The sequence below is a fragment of the Epinephelus moara genome, chromosome 18, assembly GCF_006386435.1.
Source record: "Epinephelus moara isolate mb chromosome 18, YSFRI_EMoa_1.0, whole genome shotgun sequence".
In the NCBI taxonomy this organism is placed as follows: domain Eukaryota; kingdom Metazoa; phylum Chordata; class Actinopteri; order Perciformes; family Serranidae; genus Epinephelus; species Epinephelus moara.
Genome location: NC_065523.1, coordinates 31,245,147 through 31,266,858, shown reverse-complemented (window position 1 = coordinate 31,266,858; position 21,712 = coordinate 31,245,147). Strand labels below are relative to the sequence as shown.

Here is a 21,712-nt window from a genome sequence, read left to right as displayed (position 1 = left end):
GTCTTTAAATGTCTAAAGGTTGTGGTTCCTGTTTATGGTTGTTACTGTATTGTGTAACTTCCTGTTTTCAGGTCACTGAAATATTTTCTAGTAATTTGTGTTAATTGATTTGTCAAGAAAAAAATCTTCTGCAAATTACCGAGATATTTCACCAAACACAGAGGTCATGTGATAAAATAAGTCCCGCTGGGGTCACATCTTGGGTTTTTTTTTCCTCCGCGCCTCGTTTCTGCCTCTTTTTATGTAAAGTTATGTAGACTGTGTGATTCAAAATGAAAGTTGTGACAGCATTCAGGTGCAGGAGGTGGCAGTATCGGTTCTGTTTTTGTAACCCACATTAAAAAAAGAAATGAATGAAGGAGGTTAATGCTGTAAATCACTGCTAGCGGTGTGTGTAGTGTTTGTTGTGTAAAGTGGAGTTGCAAATGTGCATGCTCATCATATTTGGGGAATAATGCTCGTAAACTTGAGTAAAATACCTACAGTATTTCGCTTATCCCGTGTGAATATGCCTCACAAAGCTATACCATTTTTTCTTTCCCATTACAAATTCTGATACTTGACACTGTATTGGTCAGTAACAAGTACCACTACTAACCCTGTATGGATGCAAAATTATTGCTGTCGTTGTTGTATGGTACGGCTCAGGTTAAACCCTAAAACTAGTGGGACTTTCCAGTGTAAAATATTGCCAAGTTGCTGACATTTTGAAGTCAACGTTAAACTATTCACTGGAAATCAATTCATCTTCATCGCATCGTAGTTGCCAATGGCTGAACAGTGCATCTTGCTGTTTAGGCTCCTGTTTTGGAACCGCGAAAAGAATTGATTTCCACAAAAACTGCTGCTTATACAAGTTACAATACAATCCTGAGATCATTCTGTAAATAGTTTTCTGATAAATAATAAATACAACAACTTCTGATCAATTTCAGGCTTCAATAGCAACTTCTGGTTCAGTCCCACCCATTTCCAGTTTTAGTCACACCCACTTCTGGTTAAATCCCACCATTTCCAAGTACAGATACAGATACCGATTAGTTGGTTGAACAGATACAGATAATGGTGAACTCGCTCATCCCTACTCGCCAATACCAGAGCCAGCATTGTAAGCAACATTGAAGGCATTTCCGGTATTGGTAAAGGAACAACTCTACACAAAACCCAGATGTGCAGATGTGGGAGTTAATTTCTAAATCCTGAGGACAGCCCGTAATACCAGTCCCGTGCAAACAGGGCTTTAGAACAGACAGTGACATACTGAATGTTATAATGTTTTTGCAAATAAAAAGCAGCGGGTTTTCCGTGTACAAGCTAACACAGATCAAATCAATTCTTCTCACTGGGACTTCTCTCCTCAAGCTGGCAGTGACTGTTTTATTTTATTTTGAAAATCTCCTGTTGTTCTGAATTTATCTATCCCATACATTAAGTGTCTGGGGTGAGGTCTGTGAATGTGTATAAGCGCAGGAAAAATCCTCCAATAAGGCATTTTTTCTTTTCTGTTCATTATACATTACTTTCTATACGACCGAAAGAAAAGGAAGTTCAAGAATCCTTTCAAGATAAAACATTTCACAAAGATCGGGGGAGCCGTTTTTTTCTTCAAATGTTTTACACCAGGAGCAGTTTTACATTAAAAGTGTCTTTCGTTAATGACCCAACAGACCTGTACACGGGGGTTTCCTTGTGTCGTCACGGTGACCATTTTGGCATCAAAGAATAAGGGAGACCTCTTGGCCCTCGATGGTGTCCTGCATAGAGCTTATGAGGCATCAGGTGGTCATAGTTCAAGTGTGTAAGAGTGTGAGTGTGTGTGTGTGGGTGTATTATGTCTGGGCCAGCTGAAGTTCCTCCAGTCCATGTTTGCCCATGTGATATCTGGCCAAGTCTTTTCTGGTCACAAGTCCAATCACCTGCAAAGGGTCACAACAATCAGCGTCATCATCATAATAGCACTTGATTCTTAACATGTTATTTTAATCAACAGATGAGGAGGTGTTCCTGTGAAGATCAAAAACACACAGAGAAATGAAAGTAGGGCATTCAGAGATAGACACACAAACACACACTCTTACCCTGTTTTCATCATCCACCACGACCAGGTGTCGGAGTCCCAGCGCTCTGAACAGCTTAAACACACGAGGCAGAGATGTTTCCTGCAGACAGACCACCTCATTTTAGTCCAAATTCATTCACTTGTACACAATTTGTATACAAACCTTTAAAAAAAACACTTTAAAAAAGGTTTTAACAGAGGGAAACAAAAACAAGCAAAGACTGAAACACAAAAAAACGTAATGGTGTGTTCATATCTAAGGCAAAGTGAATTTTCACGTCACATTACTCATGCTGGATTGTTTTTTGGAGTATTCTGCAACTGACAAATATCCATCCCTAACAGCTGTGCTAACAGTTGTGCTTACTAACTGGAAAGGCAGCTAATGGCTAACTTTGCTGTAAAGTACAACCTATAGCTGGAATGAAGTGATGTGAGCACGGAAACTAAAGTGAACCGAGAGGGCAACACGTTTTATTAACGTTTACTTTCCACAATAAAAGACCAACTTAAATGACTTAAATCACTAAATTATTACAGCTTACACAAGTCTCAAATACACATTTTCAGAACTTACCAGGTAGTCCTATGGCTTCGCTCACTAATCGCTGAGACCGCTCTTTGTTTGTCCTGACTCTGTACAGTACTGACGTTGGGTCGTAGAGCTCCCACAGATAGCAACACCATTTGTCCTCCATTTCTGATTCTCGGTAACGTCAGGAGAATCTCAACTAGATCTCAACGCTAATAGGCTTTTGCGACACAGTGTCGCAAAAGTTGAAAAATGTCAACCCGCACAGATACAGTGAATTTGTAATCTCACTGCATGAAATGCTCGCTTCACATTCACTGTGAACACCCCATAAAATTTAATAAAACAATCAATAACCATACTAAAAGATAAACAGAACAATAAAAGACCGTGGAACATGCCAAGGTTTTAAATATTTGTAAATATCTTTTTTTTTTTTTTTAACTTTTATTTGACTATTATTATTATTATTATAAATTATTACCTGTGGTACAGTGTAAGGCGTTGCGTTCATGAACTCCGTGAGGTCCATCATACACTCCCTCTCGTCCTGGGAGACGTGAATGCTCTGGATCGGGGGGAAGCGGGGATAGGCGTCCCTGAAGTCCTTCAGCTGGAGCTTCCTCTGCGTCAGCCGGGACCGGGCCAACTCCACAAACACCTGCCAGGACGGAGCAGGAACAGACACTGACTGACTCCATTCAAATCATCACAACACAGATGGACATCTTGTTACTGTCGCTGATGTTACCTTGTGCTTGAGGAGAACGATGAGCTGAGAGCGGAGGATGAGGCCGCAGAGCTTCGCTGGCTGAATGACAGAGAAGAACAAAAGGTTTCATTAATAAAAGACAGTTTCTATTTGCCTTGAAGCTACATCCCATTCTGGTACACTATTATCTGTGTGTAATATTCTTCAGTGCCAGTCATCCTGAAAGTACTCTGATGACACGCCTCAAGCTGTGGTGTACCATCTATACTGTGGTTATTTCCCAGTCTGACCCAGACGATGGGAATTGGCCTTTTCCATTCAACTCTGGACTTGATACGAGGAGGAAGTGGGCAGTAGGAGCAGCCATAGCTTCCTCAAACAGGTCCTGCGTCAGCATTGCATTCTGATTAGGGGTGTCTGAAACCGAGACTGAAACCGCAGAAGTGTACACCCTTGGTACCTAACCCGTTGCCACTGTGACCGCTGCAGCCCGTTGAGTTCTCATTAGGCTACGTTAAAAGGCAGAAGTCTCAGGACAGCTTCTAATGAACCTGAGACTGCAGATGTCCTGGGCACAATCAAGTCGGCAGTCAAGGAACTAGTGATGCGCGCGTCCGCACACAAGTTGGGTCCAGCTAGAAAATTTAACTTTGGGCGAAAAACCATTGTTTAGAGTTAAGTTATTAATAACTTAGAGAAACACTGCATACAACAGTCCACCTTCCACCTTCTCTTATATTTGCCTTGAAGCTTCATCCCATTCTGGTACAAGAACATCTGTCTATAACCTCCCTCAGTGCCAGTCATCCTGAAAGTACTCTGACTATGCGCCTCAAGCTGTGGTGTACCATCTATACTGCTGTTATTTCCCAGTTTGACCCAGACAGTGGGAACTGTCCTTTTCCATTCAACAGTGGACTTGATATGAGGAGGAAGTGGGATCTTGCCCTCTCTCAAATACACACACAAATGAAGCCACTACGTCAGTTTTGAACAAACTGGACAGAATATTTTGGCTAAAAGAAGAACAAACAACTCCACTTAAAGCTCAATACACCAACTCATATCAGCTCATCTATGCACACTGTTGTCTGTTTACATTTTTCTCATGCTCAAGTGTTGTTTATTTCCTTTTGACTTTCTGCCAAGTCCAGCCGTACTGGGCTTTGACTGGCAATCTATACTGGCGGACTTGGTTACTGGTCGCTCAGTGCCACGTCACATGTTGATAACAGCCCCTGAGAGGTTGCATGTTTATCTATTCACAACTGCGATGTCAGGGTAGTAATTTTTTGTTCCTTTTAAAAGCTCCACTGCACGTCCACTAGAATTATCTCGACATGACCTCACACATTGTCAGGCACTTGCACAAATCAAGCCCCAAAATACAAGTTTTCAATGCACCATCTGGTAAATACATTTTAACTATGGATAAATTAAAAAATATAATCTTTGAAGCCAGTTCATTGCTCTATAAAAAACAACCAAACTCAATTAAAAAGCAGAACCCAAGCCATCATGCCATACCTCATCACCAGCAGTGACCTGCACGACGACTGGGAAGCCGTTGTGATTGGTGGACGTGTTGCTAAGGGTGTCCACGATGGTTCCCACCTTCTCTATCCTGTTCAAACAGGTGACTGGAGAACTCATCACCTCTCTGCATGTGGAGGAGATAGAGGGAGAGGGGGAACAGTGAGGATAAAAGAGGTGAAACAAAGAGAGCAGGAAAATCAGAGAGTGAGAAAAAATAGTCAAGTAATAAAGTGCAAGTCAAATTGAATTGAATATAATTTAATAATCATCCCATCAACATGGCTGTCACTCTGAGCCACCCACAGATGGAGAGGACCTTACCTGGCGGTCAACCAGTGGGAGGTGGCAGGAGCCTCCCAGTGCAGGAAGGGAACGCTCTGTAGCTTGATGTGGATATCATACAGACCCTGAAACAGAAAGAGACACATTACAGTCTCTGCTTGTGCCTTAATATGCTAATTACAGTATGCACTATATACTTATCTTTGTTATGTATCTTTTTTAGGGTTATTATACAAGCAATTGACATACTTGACTGCTTGACGTTTACTCACCTCCACAAAATAGTCTCCCACTATCTTGGCAGTCATGAGGACGAGCATGATGGGAAGACCATATGTGACATTTCCTGTAGCCTCCACCATGATGACAGTCAAACTGAGAGTCATCCTCACAATGCCACCTGTGAGGAGCAGTGCATCATTACTCGTACAAAACATTTGTCTTTCATCTTAGTCTGGATTTAACAGAAGAGATTTATAAATATAGGTTATTTAAAAAGACAATTCCTGAGTATTGATAGCTCTCTACAGGTTGGTCATTTGTCACTGTGATTGGTCATAAAATTACTATGGTTCATTTCTTATTTCCTGTTAAGCAATAAAGACAAACTCAAATAACACCAACAAGGTAAAGAAAGTTACTTACCTAACTGAGCTGCAGCTCCAATCAGGGCATATTTACCAGGGTCTGCCCAGATCTAACAACACAGACAGCAAAGTCAAGCAGTAAGTCACAGTAGTCAAATCCACAGGGAAAAATCTATGAAAACAGCCGTGGCACAGGGTGATGCATTCCTGATCTAATCATGTATGTCTTGAGTTTAAGCTGGAGTGCAGAACTTAACATAAACGAACGTGCTTTACAATCAAGTCCATGCCAAATGAGTTCATACAATGCTGATTTAGCCTTTCGCTGCCAGGGAAAGCTCTCTGTATTTCACAGAATACTGAAGCTGTGGTGTCTGTGGTGACTTTCTCACACTGGTGAATCGGAAGTGATGTATTTTACATCAATCAGCAAGATTTAAAGGAGGCAGGAATCACGTTGGAAAATATTGAGAACGGTCTGTAGCTGTTTTAGTCTTTTGCTCATATGAATAATTTTTTTTACACACATTTACCTCATTATTTAAACTTTGGCCATGTTTGATATGAATATCTGATGTTGTAATATAATGTATGTGACAGACGGCAACAAAAAGCACAACAGGCCCCTTTAATTCAACTATAATATGGTCTGTTTTTATATGGGAACTGAAAAGTGTTGTTTTGTCCTCATCGATAATACACACACACTGACCGAGCCAGTAGATGTGATGGAGGCCAACAGTATCCCACACAGTCTTCCCCAGGCTGCTCCTATTAGCAGAGATGGGATGAAGACTCCAGCGGACACCGCCAGGCCGTACGTCCAACACGCCAGGAAGAAATAAGTCAGGGTGAACAAACCCAGGGTCAGTGGGTTGTAGGTTCCTTTCAAGAGAGACGGATGATAAGTGAACACATTAATGTTTGCAGTTTTATACATCATGATCCAGTTTCCCTCCACTCGGGCCCATGTGCAAAATAAAAGGGAAGAGAAATGGCTTTTGCACATCATGTTTGTGCATAATTATTTTTAACAAGCTTGCCCTCACTGACAGCTTTTACCTGGCTGGTTGTGGAAGAGACTGCGCACACTTCTCTCAGGAGTGTTGAAGAAGGCCGTTGCCATGGAGTTATACTCCCCATCTGCACAGAACAACTGAGAGAGAGACAGAAAATGATAAGAGTGATGCAACAAGGGAAGGAAGCAGAGACACAAAGAGCCTTCCTTCCTCTTTTTGTGTTGTTGTTGAAGCTTTTACATGCCATCCACCAGCTGATAGGCAGTTCAAAACAAGGCTTTAAGATAAGAATTAGTGAAGGACTGCCAGCATTTGGTGTTGTCATGTATCAGTGGTTCAAAGTGCAAGAAATGTAAACATGATGCCCTGAGGTTTAATCTTCGTCACAACTTCGTCACATGCCACTCCCATCTCTCTCCAAACATTTCTTCTCTCCTTATTCTCTCTGATAAGATGAGGACGCTCCCCCAACCAAGCTAACCAAGATGTAGCATTTATTATTCAAATCTATTTAGTATTGCCGCTACTACTGTCACATGTAACAGTTGGTCTTTGTGGTAGGCTGTCTGTCCATTGTGATTGGATAGCTGGGTAAAAAGTGAGTGATGAGCATAGTTCTTTTTTTTACCCAACGTTTTGAAACTCCTGGTGACCTGGCAAAAATATTAAACGTGCAGCGCTCAGCACAGACTAAACACTGAACACCTCATTATGCTGCTGATGTTTATAGCAGAATATAAATACGCAGCGTTCTCATTGCATGATTTAACAAAACAAAAACAAAAAAAAAACACTTTTCTTGAGGCACAGTTGTTGCTGCATCTTTTATTTTGATCTGTGATGACTCATTCTGACTGTTTACCATTTGTTTTGTTTTGTTTTTTGTCTTGTTTGTACTCCATACCACAATTGTGGTGAAGAGTTAATAAATATGACTATGACTATGACTTCTACCTGTTGTTGTTTTTCTGACCTAGTAGGCATTCTTCTTCCTTTGGCATTTAACGGTAGACTAGAACATTTGTAATCATTAAGAGCCATATACATGCCGCATCTATAACTGCCTAGAACACAAGAGGTCGGGCATTGAGCACTACTCTTGTGCCTAATGTGTGCCAACTTTCAAAGGCGTGGAGGAAGGTTGCGTCTGAGGTTCCTAAGCGACCATAACCAGCACCATACAATGGCCTTCTTACCAGAAATACTGAGTACAGAGCTGATCTTCTTCCAGGAGTTGCTTTGTAAGTGTGTATGAGGCCAAAAATATTGTCTGTGAGAGATGTAAAGCTCTGGCAGTCCTCCTCAAAATGATCAACTTTTCCATATTTATCACAGACTGATATTTATGGAAAAGGGAAAGGATATCTGCCAGCTGTGATTGGTTGTTCCTCGTTATGTGACATGCAGTGCACACCGCTGCGTTACACACGCAACGGCAGCTCTGGCATTTAAGCACTCCTGTCACACATCTACAACGCAGACAATGAATTTGAGGGCGCAACCAATGTGGCATGTGTACGGCCCCTTATGCTGCCCCGTCAGTTGAGATATTTCACTCAACAAAACAAATGCCAACCTCATGGTGAAGGAGATCATGAAAGTTTGTAGGATTCATCCTCTGGGGAACATGAAAGTCAGATACGTTGTACTCTTCTGAGATCCTTTGGCAGTATTGCTCTCATGGTGTTAACACTGGCAAAGCTTATTAAACTGAGACTGTTCTGTCTAACAAAACAGGAAGCACCAAGATTCACTGTGAGAAGGGCTCATCTTATCTGATTCTGCACTTGTGTCGGCCTAATTTGCTCAATCATGCTCATTAAAATGTCCATTTTGAAGCCGTAAAGATAAGTGACTGTGCTTGTGACACCACGTAACTGTGACTTCCACAGCTTTATTACAGGTCATCGTATAAACCAAGAAAAGTTGGAAGGATATTGTTTTCAGACTGCTGACATGTGTGTGTGTGTGTGTGTGTGTGTGTGTGTGTGTGTGTGTACCTGCAGTGGGTACTCCTCAGTGTGCTCTGGCCCCAGAGGCTGACAGTCATTGGAGAAGTAGATCATGGTGAATGATACTGCCGCGGTCACTGCAGCAACCAACATGGCCTCCATCACTTGTAAACAAGGGCGATGAACATACCTGTAACACACACACACACACACACACACACACAAACAAGATGGCACTTAAGTTAGACATTTTCAAATCCCACACATAATGAACTTAATTGACCAAAAACTTCCAAAATGTTGACGCATTGTCAACCTCAGTTTGGACTTTCCCAAATGACGAGGAAACACTGAGCGAAATAAAAACAACTGACTGGAAAACAAGCGTCTCTGCCAAATCTGCCACTTCATGCCTTGAGGCGATGCGGCTCTATAAATGCCAAGCGGCATCCAATTATTGTGAGGAAATGTGACACAAATACAGACTTTATCCTTGTGCTTACTCACTGTGTCAGCTGACAGGAGTATTTTTAGAAGCAGCACAGATGTGTACAGAACATCAAATACCAGATATGTCATTTTACTGATTGCCAGTAACGCTGACCAAAGTTACACAAACACTTACCACATTACATGTGTATTTGATGGACTGTTTAATAAAGGCTTTGTGTGCACCCAACTTGACATTTACATGTTTATGTAACCCAGAGTTTCTAACACACACACACACACACACACACACAGATATATAGAGTGTCACTCTGCTGGCTGTAAAGCCTTAGGGCTGCTGTGAAACTGCACCTACTTAGGACAACAAAGTTTATAATGGGCGAGTCGGTAACCAATTCAGCCAATTTAACTGAGGCTGAGATCAATGCAGTGCCACTGTCACTGATAATAGTCAAGGACTGAAATGTTTGCTGCTGTTTTTATCACTTTTTATTATGACTTTTAGACTTTAAGCCCTCTTCTTTTTTGCACGGACGTTTTGAATAAATTGTGAACACTTTTTTGTGGCTGTCCAGCTCAGTTGAATTGGTGTGCAGTATTTCTTCTGCCATACTCTGCTGGCTGTACTCATATTTTGAGAAAATATTAGTACTTAGGGATCGTATATATTTAAAGAGCATTTTTATTACAAAAAATAAAACGACATAAAGAGTGATTTATTGTCATCATAGTTTTTTAAAGAAGAAAGATGAGAATAAGGCTCAACGCACTCACTCATGATTAAACCTTTTTAAGGCTGGGTGCTGGATTCTTAGACATCGTAATCACAAAGTAAAGAACAAGACAGTACTCCAATTTGAATTTTTAACACTGACACTCAGACATTTTGGGCAAGACACTCTTCTCCAGTGTGTATTCTTGCATCATGACACTGCAAGAATACACACTGAAAAAACGTCCATGTGGCAAGATCAAAAATTCATATTAAAGTCCTGTCCTGTTCTTTACTTTAAAAGAAAGATATATCAATTTAAATTTGATGTCAATGTGCATCTGCATGCTTTAGTTACCATCGTAAAATTAGCTTTTTAGATCACTTTGTCAGAGTTTGTAATTTATTGTCATACACTGTTGAGGAACAACCTCAAACTTTCTTTAAAAAAATGTGGTACCTCTTCCAAAAAAAAAAAAAAAGCTTGGGACTATTTTTGCTTTACCACTAATCCCTGTAAAATTAAAAAAAAAAAAAAACTTTGCCACAGCTTGCCGTATGCACGTGTACCACTCAGCTCCAGACACGGAAGCACATAACACAGAAATCTTAGCAGAAGTCTTCTCCCCGACCAGCCAGATTATACCTGTTCTTACTCTGCCACTATTTTTAAACACCTCAGTCACAAGACGCTGACCTTCTGAGAAACTGTTTAAATGCTCATCTGAAAACTTCCTCATCTTGCGCTTCACCCTGTCTTTGACAGGCAGCAGCAAAGCTTTGGTGCCAACATGTGTTTGTTTTTCTTGGCACACTACGAAAACAAAGCAATTCTTTATATTGTTCGTCACCTGACCCTTTGTTGAAGTTGGTGACAATTTGTTTTTTACTTGTACGCATGTGATCGGTTTTTTAAAGCTCACCTGATCCTGAAGATGGTCAGCCAGTAATTGAGAACGTTGAACAGAGCTCCCAGCAATCCACCTGCACGAGACATAAACACATCAGCTGTCAGATTTTCAAACAGTAACCACATCACAAATACTCCTCTTCTTCTTCTAGTTATTACTGTTAATCATGGCCTCCACCCATTCATACAAGACTCCACAACACCCTGCGAATAATGGAACATATTTCCAGAAACATAAGAGTTTTTACCTATAGCTCCCATAGCGATGAACAAGGGAATCTCATAGAGGTTATAGGCCACACTCTGAAAAAAAGAGTACAACATGTCATCGTTTACGCTTTTGTCACTGACAAAACACAAAGCTGGAAAAACACACAATGTATAATAGAAATTTCTCACATCGCTCTCAAAGCGCCCAAAGTTGATGAGACCGGGGTTGGAAAGGTCTCCTGTATTGTTGTGGTAGACACTGAGGAAGAAGTTCAGGGTGAAGGTTGAGATNACTTGTAAACAAGGGCGATGAACATACCTGATCCTGAAGATGGTCAGCCAGTAATTGAGAACGTTGAACAGAGCTCCCAGCAATCCACCTATAGCTCCCATAGCGATGAACAAGGGAATGTCATAGAGGTTATAGGCCACACTATCGCTCTCAAAGCGCCCAAAGTTGATGAGACCGGGGTTGGAAAGGTCTCCTGTATTGTTGTGGTAGACACTGAGGAAGAAGTTCAGGGTGAAGGTTGAGATCATGGAGGCAAAGAACTGCGGGTGACAAAGAAAGACAGGAAATGGTCTGCTGGTATTCAGGATTCAAACCTATTGATTTGATTTATTTGACTATATTACATGACTGTTGACAATACATTTTTGATAGGGCTATACCAGGACAATGTGACTTACTATCCTCCACGTCAACATCTGGTTCCAGAAAGAAGCGCCCTCCTCCAGAGAGAACAGAACGCCACCTGTCGACCAAAGAAACAAAATCACAGTCGAGAACCACAGACGCATGTTAACTCAATAACCCCTTTGATCCACTGATGACATGCTAGCTGGCACCGTCACACGACATCCTCCACACAGTGTGTCGATTGATTAGTGTGCAGCAGGAACTGAACAGTTACTGGGTTCACGCAAGTTCAACTGGAAACAGTCTTTTCATGTGGTGGTAACAAATAAACTGAGACATACTTGGTGAAGTATTCCCACACTATAAGTGAAAGAAAAGCCTCTATGTTTAAGGCTGCGTTTTACCAACAGCTTTACTATCACAACAAGCAAGTCAGGTGATTACGCCCTAAGAAGCATATTTATCAGGACTGAGAACTGAGACGGACAGAGACAAGGAGTGAGTGCTGGGACGTGTGTGTGTGTGTTTAAGGGAGAGAAAGGGGAAGAGAAGGTAGACTACTGCACACAATGTTTCTCTAAGTTATTAATAACTTACTAAGAATGCTGCTTTGTTACACAGAGGCTGTACTGACTGCTTCGGCTTGTTGCTGTGATAAATCAATGCCGTGGCTTTATTGGACCAGGCAAGACTGGCAGTCAGTTTTTCAGAACAGAGAATAAAGCTCACTTTTTAACGATTTAGACTTTAATACTGCCTCAGGCCTTTTGAGGAAAATTAATCCAATGCTTTTTCAGACTTAAAGAAAGTCCTTATGGTGACACAGTCCAGTCTGATACAAGTTTCCTCACAGGTGTCTTTCTCTGTAGTTTGGGCATGCAGCCATTATGGTTGGACTGTGGGTTTTATAGCAGCTAAACTGCCCACACAGCTACAGCAGATTAATAACAAAGTGCATGCTCACATTGTGCACTAGTGTGAGGTTGCTGTGTTTTTACCGACTGGTGCTCCAAAAGCAGCTGAGACTCCGGCAGCGGCTCCAGCAGACACAAAGTCCCTCTTTTCTGTGTCTCTCCGGAAGTATTCAAAGATCTACAAACACAATCACACACCTATTTTTGTACTCAAAACACACTCTAACCATTGACCTGTTTAAAACATCAACAGTGCAAAACATGAACATGAACAGTCATACTTAGTTTTTCACCTACAAGTCTCACGCAACGGATATGATCTCATTTCAATCTTTGCAGCTATCTGCACTTGCTGCATGCAAGCTGGCGTCTCACAGGCCTAACCACAAACTGACACAAACCACAAAGTGTTTATTTGCTCTTTATGTGTGCCCAAACAGGAGGTTGATACCCAATAAAACATGACTATATTGTTGCAATTTAGCACATATGTGAGGGTTTTATCATCCTGTTATCATTTTAATTATTAAACTTTTCTCATTATCTTTATTTTCTTATTATCTAACCTTGTTCTTTGATATTTTTGAAGCAGGTTTTCTCCTTTATTGCTGTGTATTCCTTGATTCTTGTTTAATTTTGATGTGTAAAGCATTTTGAAAAGTGGCACACAAGTAGTTATTTTTTTATCCTTTCTCTTCTGCAAACTGCACATAAAGGTTGGCTGCTCCTTTGATTCTCAACACTTTGAAATAATCAGACTAGTGTAGACAGTCACCCCAGTGTCGTGTGAATGCGGTTGTCATGCGAGCACAACGCTGACGTGACATTTGTGATCTACACGGAGTAAAACCTCAAAATTGTGCAAAGCATCTTCAGTAGAACAAGTATACAGGGAGTGTTTTCAACAAAATGCTTCCAATTAAAAAGAAAAGTATGACTGTATTCCAATATACTTTCTTCTGTTAAGTAGCCTGAGACACACACACACACACACATACACACACAGAGTAGAAGCTCACTGCACACACTGACCTTGAAGTCTCTCTTTAAAGAGGTGCTCCTGCCCTGTGAGACCCCTGCAGCTACAACAGCACCAGAGTGAATCATGGGTCCTTCCTGAAGGTTTGTGGGTCAACAAGAGGACAGGTATTGAAATTAGTTCGTAGCAGGACTTGGCAGCTTTAGACAAATTCAATCAGTACAACTGTGAATGCAAATGATCTAAATCAGCTGCAAAACCCTACATTTCCAACTATGAAGGCAAAAAGCATCAGTATGTGGTCTGTAAAGAAGGTCTGTAAACATCTGTAGTAGCCATAATGTGCAGATGACCCTCACCGACTCCTGACAGCAGCCTTTCAGCCGATAGCTTTATATTTTCTTACCTTTCCGACAGCAAGACCGCCGACCACAGAACAGATAACACCACACACTTTCACCACCAGTGTCTGTGAAGGATAAACACACATGTGATAAGAACATGACAGTCCTTCCTGTTCAAAGGAACATGCATAAACTGATGTGTGTGTGTGTATTATGTGTCTGTACCTTGAGTCGTACCACCCTGGGAATCTTGACTCCATTTAGGTAACATTTTATCTGAGGAATGCCACTTCCTGCTGCTATGGGCTGGATGAGACAAAGGAGAAAGACAGGAGAGTTAGACTGAAAAAAGAGATGGAAGGTGGTAAATACAGAAACCTACAATATCTATGATATCGAGAACATGACTGGATGTGCTCAGAGAATAATGACAGTGTTTTCATATTCATAATGAAACCTCTCACTTGTTATTGTCACATGAAATGGCATTAACAGTGGGCTTTGTGGGAAAAATATCTGAACCACTTCTTTGATCCGATGGCAGGAAAAGAGAAGCACATCATCTTCATAAATTTTCCGTCTCACGCACTGCTGGAGTCAAAACTGGTGCAGACATGCTGTTGCTTAATTGCTTTTCACTTCCACGTCTGTTTGAATGGTGTCTCATTCAGACATGGAAGTGGCATACTTCTTTAAAATCCACTTTCACACTCGAGTAACGTAATCGAACACAGAAAAAAAGGAACAAAACTAAAATACAGATTGTGTTTCTAAATTTTAAGTCAAAGGTCACAGTACGTCTCCTTCAGTCTTACCTCGAAAAATGCAACTATGATGGCGCCCAGCATGACGATGGCAGAGTTGAGGACCGCCCAGAGTATGAGAGAGATCGACAGGCCGCCCACCTCTGTAAACTTCTCTATGTCTGTGAGGGGTCAGAGGTCAAGGAAAGACCTGGGAAGTCCTTATAGCATGTGAAATTAGCCAAGTATGGCCACACTGTTTAGAGGCCACCTGTGATGGTTTGGTAGCTATTATGAACAACAGATGGGGCTTTGGTAGACTGGAAGGATGAATAACTATCACCCACCATTCTGTACTCCTTTCTAACAGCAGTTTTTAGGAATCAAGGCTGTGGCAGGCAATTTAATTCTGGCATCATTGGACAAAAATCCCATTGTAAACCCTTGTGCATTTCGTAATTCCAATGAACTGAAAGAACAATAGAATTTTGCACCTCCTCTTGGCTCTGTCTTCGGGCTTTAGAAAATCTACACTGTGAAGGGAGACTTTGCCAATCACAGGACGTTCATATTGGCTGTTCCACAAATGCAGGTGCGGGCTCACGTCCCTTCGCTGGAAGCCTGATTCAGTGGCAGAGAACTCAGTGCAGAGAATGTTGCTTTTCAAGCTTTGGCAAAATCTGCAAAGCAGTGTAGGCAGTTATCAAAATGAGTCTAAAAGAGAGTCTGACAATAAAAGAAATGAAACGCATGTCAATATGGGAAAATGTTGCTCATAGTTTAGCCTTCTGATAACTGGAGCGAAAGGCTAATGGCTGCAACTTCAAGTTCAGGTTTATGTAGCTAACGTTAGCTAGGGCCTTGAATTTGTGTGTCCTCCATCTCACTGCCACTACAGATGACCTCGCCAGGAGGAGAGCAGGTAGCAGCTTTGGAGATGTAGCAGCACCCCGAATGCAGTCTCAGGGGGCAAGACAGCCCTAACGTCCCCGCTAGATCAGTAAACTTTCTGTTGCTGCCATTACATGGGCTAGACTGATGCTGTCTCTGGCTACCAGCCCACTATGCCAAATTCAAACCCCCACAGCCACCAATTGGAGGTCCGTCTCTTGACCTGCTGCACGCTGTCCTTCCAAAAAAGAAGTCCACAGCAGTGGGGAGCAGGATGAAAGGAGCTTGGGGGGCGGCTAACGTTAGCTAATTCCTGTCTTATTTGCGGTCTGATAAACACAGAGAGCACGAAGCAAGTACGGGCTGAGCAAATGTGCTGCATGCAAGTGTACAATAAAATGAGATTAAATAAATTGATGGCTTAGGACGGTTTTCTGTACTGTCCTTGCATAGTAAAGTCCCGCCATTAGGTGTTAACAAGTTGGTCTAGCTAGCACAAAAGTTAAGGATACTCTCTTTGACCACTTGGTATTTGATTCCAGCTAGCTGCTCCACCACAATATCTATAAAACAGGCGATGAGGCCGGTCAGAAAGCCGATTAGACCGCAGACCACCCAGCGACTGATCTCCAGACAGCGGAAACCCTGAAAACACAAGATAAGAAAGGGAAGGAGAGAAGGGCAGGAGATGGAGAGATGAGAGGGCAAGAGCAGAGGAAAAGAAGAAGGAAAATTTATGAGATTATACACAGTGAGACATTAAGGTAGTACTTCAGGTGCTTCCCACTCCGCTCACCATGTGACTCATCCTCCTTTCCTCCTCCAGAAACAGCTGGTTCTCAATGTTATCATAGTCCAGACTCTGGAATGACACACACATAAAAAATAAATCAGCAAATAAAGATAGAGAAGTTTTTATGATCAACACATGACCTAAAAATGTGACAGTTTATATGGCTCGACGTCAGGAAGTTCATAGCAAACCAAAAATATGTTAATACAAAGCTGATTTTGTCAGCTGTTGCCAGTTTCCAGTCTGTTTAAGAAGATTATTGCCCTGTTTGTTGCCCCAACATGCTGTTACAGTGCATGTTCTATACCTGTTACTGGCTCATTTTACTGGTTTATTGCGTCTTTTATTTAGCAATACCTGGGTTTTTAAACTCCTACACATACACATGAGACTTAATTTAAAATCAGTCTTGTCCAATGAAATCTGTGGTTTCCAGAATCATCTAATGATCAGCATTCTTACCTCAAATTTAAGTGACAGAAGCTTCTCATTATGAGGGATCTCTTTTGGCCGCCCCCTAAGAGACTCCTGCAGGGGAAAACACAGAAAACACAGAGGTCACCACACCAACACCGACTAATAACCTCTGACCTTTTGAATCATGTGACGGACTGCAAGGAGCTGGGAACTAAGTTACTGACATCAGATCAGAGTAACAAAACATTTTGGACACAACAGTGGCAATTCAGAAGCATTTTAACAAACACAAGGAATGCATTTTAAGTCTCAGAAGTCACTTCAAAAGAAAAAGAAGACAGGTTTGACAGACTTTATCGAACGTGGACACTGGAGCATTAATGGTGAAGCGGATGAAAGATGCAGTGACTGTGGAAAAAACACACAGCAGTGTTTCCTCCAGTAAAGGTGGTATAAAAATCTTTGAAACATAACCACAGCGAAGAAGAAGGTCACTCCTATAGGTATGTTTTTTAGTGTTAATGATTATTCAATGTTGAAGGAAACACTGGTGCATCCTGACATGCATACAAGCGAGCTACAGACAAGTCATAAGTCCTCTATGTGCATGCAGTATGAAGCAGGCCTCGGTCACACAGCTGTGACCCGTCTGTGCAGCAACACAATCAGCAGCAATTTAAGCAAATATATGTGACAACTGACCAAAAATACTGTAAACAAACACACTTTTGTTTACAGCAATCGTGCAAATCATATGTGTGGCATCACATTCCCATCAGGCTGCGAAAACAGAACTGAATCTGATGGTTTCTGACACTGAGGAAAAAGAATGTGATGTCCTGCTGCGCTATGTGACGGCAAGAAAGCAGCAGTCATATGGTCCTGGACTAGGCTGTCAACACTGACTGTGAACTCAATCTCAAATTCTGTATTTAATTGACTGCTGAATTTAATTTTTGGGGCATTTATGGGAGAATTTAATGAAGTTTTTATTGCCTGATTGAACTTCTTAACTTCCTCTCCTTTGCTCTTAACTCTCACACACATTTCTGGCTTCGGATTGAAAGCAAGAGGGTTTTAATAAGGTCTTCGCTAAACTGTCTGTTGCTCTATTCTTCAATCTTTATCTGTTTTTCCTCAGACACTAGTGTTTTGGATCAATCGGTTTACAAGACAAACTACTGAATAGTTGAGCGGTCAGGGTCGAGCACATGGCCTGCATCAATTCATCATTTGCGATGCTTCACAGTTGAAACCTTCAGACAGTTTACAATCACGTGTCTTTCATACACGCTGGATGAGTCAACTGTGACTATTACAGTAGCAGGTCATTTCTGTGTCAAATTCCCCAAGTCAGGCTTACACTGTATTCAATGGAGGTCTATTCCACGAGTGTGATGCAAAAGAAAAAGATTCTGTCAAGTAATTTTAATGAAAGATGTTCTCAAAAGAATGACTTCGTGTTTCAAAATAATAAGAGACGCATTCAAAAGACTGATTTACTTATCTCAAAGTAATGACGTAGTATTTAAAAATAATGAGAACCTTTCTATGAATACTGACTCAGTATATTTTCTAATTATTTTGAGATACAAACTCATTATTTCAAGATTCTAACTCATTATTTCGATAAGGTTTCTCGTTATTTTGAGATACTAACTTATTATTTTAGAATACTCATTGTTTTTAATAGTTTCTCATTATTTTGAGATACTAAGTCATTATTTTGAGATACTACCTGTTATTTTAATAAAGTTTCTAATTATTTTTGAGATACTAAGTCATTATTTGGAGATTCGGTCATTATTTTCAGAAAGTTTCTCATTATTTTAAGATACTAACTGATTATTTTAAGAACATTTGTTATTAGTTTTGAGATACAAAGTCATTTTTTAATAAAGTTTCTCAGTATTTTGATTAGGTTTGTCATGTTTTTGAGATACTTACTCATTATTTCAAGAAACTTTCTTATTATAATGACTTGAAGGGACCTTTTTTGCCCCTTTCATCACACTGGAGGAAATGAGCGTCTATAGTATTCAGCAAGGAGCAACTGAGATTGAGTTAAACACAATATTGTCTGAACCCTGAACTTGTATAACTTTAAGACATAACTGATCTCTTCTCATTGATTTGGTTGAACATATAAGGGTTTATAGTTGCTAAACTCACTACACACTAAGAGAAATGCCACTAAGGGTCTTGATGGAGTGATGATCAATAGGAGCAACAGACACAGAGAGAAAGAGTGCGATGATGTTTCGGACTCGGACTTTACCTCATCTGACGTTATCTCCTCCTCCAAATCCACCGTGCTGAGTCTGCCTATCTGAAATATACTGCCTCCTCCAGACAGCTACAGACACCACAGACAGCAACAGAAATATATATGTATATATATATGGCTATGTGGAGCAATTTCCAGGCTTATGTTTTGACTTCACACAGATGTTGATATTCAGATCACCGCAACAGGGACTGCGATGGACACAACACTTTTCTGACCAATGAGAGCTACAAAGCCCTATTAAAGCTGAAATTCTGTTTATTTTATTGATTTAAATGAATCAATAACATATAATCCCTTCAACGAATAATAGGATAACCCTTCTCCATAGTACTTTAACAAAAGAAGTGCACTTAGTTTACTTCCACCTTTGGTCCTGCTGGTGCAGGAGGTAAAGGACCAGTCCTGGTGGCATTGGAGGAAAAAGGAAGTGGGATTTTCCAGTGGGTTTCTATATTAGGTGGACAGCACACTTCCCTCAGTCTAAAGACAGCAGGTCTACTATCTCATGATATATATATATATATATATATATATATATATATACGACATTAAGTGTTTGATATTAATTTTTTAAATTCTATTCTGCCCTCTAACACACTAAAATCAACTTTATACAGGATTGAAATAGTGTCTTTAACAGACAAAAATTACCTGTTGGCCAATGCAACATGACTTTACAATGTCATTTTCACCCCTTCTTAAGTTAGAACTGACATTAAGCTGCTTATAAAGATGAATTTGCCCTTAATTTACCACCTGACTACCTTTTCCTATTTCAATTTAACTAGTGAATAAGCTCAGTAACAAGCTAGTGTAGGGACTAGCTTTTGCAAAGTCCCTGTAACCTGATTATTTTTCTATGTAAATTAATCTAATTGCGTCCATGGTGTAAGTAATTTCTTGAACACTAATTCAATTTCCTTTCATGCAGCCACATTCCGTCCCAAACAAAGCTTGTTGTTGCATCTGATGCCCCACTGCAAACATACAATCACACATGACATGAAAACACACCCCAAAATGAGCGCTGTGTACGCAGCAATGCATTAAAAATCCATCACAAGCATTCATGACCCATGCAGCATATAAAAACATGACTCAACGTAACATTATACCGGCTAATAAAAACATGACACAGTATATTTTAACGCCGCGGAAGGGACAGGAGCTGTCAGGCTAGCTTAGCCAGCTATGCTAGCTTTAGCTAACGTTACCTGTCTGGAGTGTCGGGGCTGCTCGGAGCCGTTGAGCAGCGGTGTCCCCTCCCCGGCTGCCCCGGACTCCTCGGCCCGGCTGGACCACGACACTTTCTTCGTGATGTTTGTCATGGTGGCCTCCGGTAGCTCGCCGCCCGAACCGTCGCTAATTTATTTCATTAACTGCGGTTGTTGTCTGTTGCTAGCTAACTACTGTTATTCTCCCTCAGCTCCCCATGACCATTCCTGTCACTCGTGACGCTTTGGAAGGCTCGCGTGCAGGACGAAAATATCCGTTAGGCGCGTTGGATGCTGGGAGTTGTAGTTTTACTGTTTATGGGCGAAAACCGAACTATGAATGCAAAGACATGAATGCCAACAGGTCTAATATTCACCACTGGTGCATTAAGTATCCATATCCTTTAAAGAAAGTAGTCTTACTGCGATATATAAAAGACTTTAAGTATTATTAACAAAATGTACTGTAAATTATCTGAAGTAAAGTAGGGGAAGATGCCCCCCTCAAGAACAAAATCAATTTACTGTTAAATTAAAAAAAAAAATTTAGATATAATTTTAGCATGTGCAGGGTGTTGATGCATAAACCAACGTACTGTTGTGAGATATAATTTGGTAGAGTAGCCAATTTTGTTGTTATAGCACAAAAATGGTGACCCCCCAGCATGCACTGGGGCAGTTTGCACGAGTGTGAAGCGGTTGGGATGTGGGCCAGTACCTCCAAATCTGAGGCCATGCTTCTCTGCCGGAAATTGGTGAATTGCCCCCTCTGGGTTGGGAGAGAGTTACTGCCTCAAGTGAGGGAGTTCAAGTATCTCAGGTCTTATTCACGGGTGAGGGTAGAATGGAGCGTGAGATGGATTGGCGGTTCGGTGTGGGTTCGGCAGTGATGCAGGCGCTGCTTGGTGAAGAGGGAGCTGAGCTGGAAGGCGAAGTTTTTGATTTACTGGTCCATCTATGTCCCAACCCTCAGCTCTGGGTAGTGAGCAAAAGAATGAGATCATGGATACAAGCGGTGGAAATGAGTTTCCTCCGTGGGGTGGCTGGGCTCAGCCTTAGAGATAGGGTAAGGAGCTCAGAGTAGAGCCGCTGCTCCTTCGCGTCGAAAGGGGTCAGTTGAGGTGGTTCGGGCATCTGATAAGGATGCCTCCTGAGCATCTCCCGTTGGATATGTTCCGGGCACGTCCCACTGGTAGGAGGCCCCGGGACAGACCCAGAATGCGCTGGAGGGATTACATGTCTCATCTGGCCTGGGAACGCCTTGGGGTCCCCCAGGAGGAGCTGGAAGGTGTTGCTGGGGAGAGATGTCTCGGGTGCTTTGCTTGGCCTGCTGCCCCCACGATAAGGACCCAGATAAGCAGATGAAAATGGATGGATGGAGCACAAAAATAAAAATCTTATAAAAGGGGATCTTGCCCCTCTGTTATTGGGGCAAGACGCTCCCGCGATCAAAATGAGCCTGGGTCAAACACTAAATGTAATAGGTAATGAGTAATATATCGCACTGCATGACCTTTCTGTTGTGA

At 41.4% G+C, this 21,712-nt stretch overlaps 1 protein-coding gene across 2 annotated transcripts; it reads right to left on the bottom strand.

The window, feature by feature from the left end:
• Positions 1-6: 6 nt before the first annotated feature.
• clcn7 (chloride channel 7) lies at positions 7-20,443 on the bottom strand. 2 transcript variants are annotated; one of them, XM_050068312.1, is made up of 23 exons: positions 20,187-20,443; positions 18,961-19,038; positions 16,728-16,793; positions 16,269-16,334; positions 15,985-16,117; positions 14,654-14,763; positions 14,064-14,144; positions 13,901-13,963; positions 13,548-13,631; positions 12,600-12,693; positions 11,652-11,716; positions 11,281-11,513; positions 8,728-8,869; positions 6,771-6,864; positions 6,421-6,593; positions 5,767-5,818; positions 5,394-5,521; positions 5,161-5,246; positions 4,831-4,963; positions 3,343-3,402; positions 3,076-3,252; positions 2,079-2,159; positions 7-1,916 (listed from the first exon to the last, which is right to left on the bottom strand). In XM_050068312.1, exons 1-23 carry the CDS (start codon positions 20,298-20,300, stop codon positions 1,830-1,832), a joined length of 2,400 nt encoding a protein of 799 aa, XP_049924269.1. In that variant the 5' UTR covers positions 20,301-20,443; the 3' UTR covers positions 7-1,829. The 2 variants fall into 2 exon arrangements, with proteins under 2 accessions (XP_049924269.1, XP_049924271.1); XM_050068314.1 differs by lacking the exon at positions 18,961-19,038.
• Positions 20,444-21,712: the final 1,269 nt, after the last annotated feature.

Coding starts and splice junctions, on each gene's coding strand:
- clcn7 (XM_050068312.1), bottom strand. CDS start 20,300: ATGACAAACATCACGAAGAAAGTGTCGTGGTCCAGCCGGGCCGAGGAG. Junction 16,794..18,960: donor AGGAGATAACGTCAGATGAG/GTAAAGTCCGAG, acceptor TTTCCCCTGCAG/GAGTCTCTTAGGGGGCGGCC. Junction 14,145..14,653: donor TCATAGTTGCATTTTTCGAG/GTAAGACTGAAG, acceptor TGTCTCATCCAG/CCCATAGCAGCAGGAAGTGG.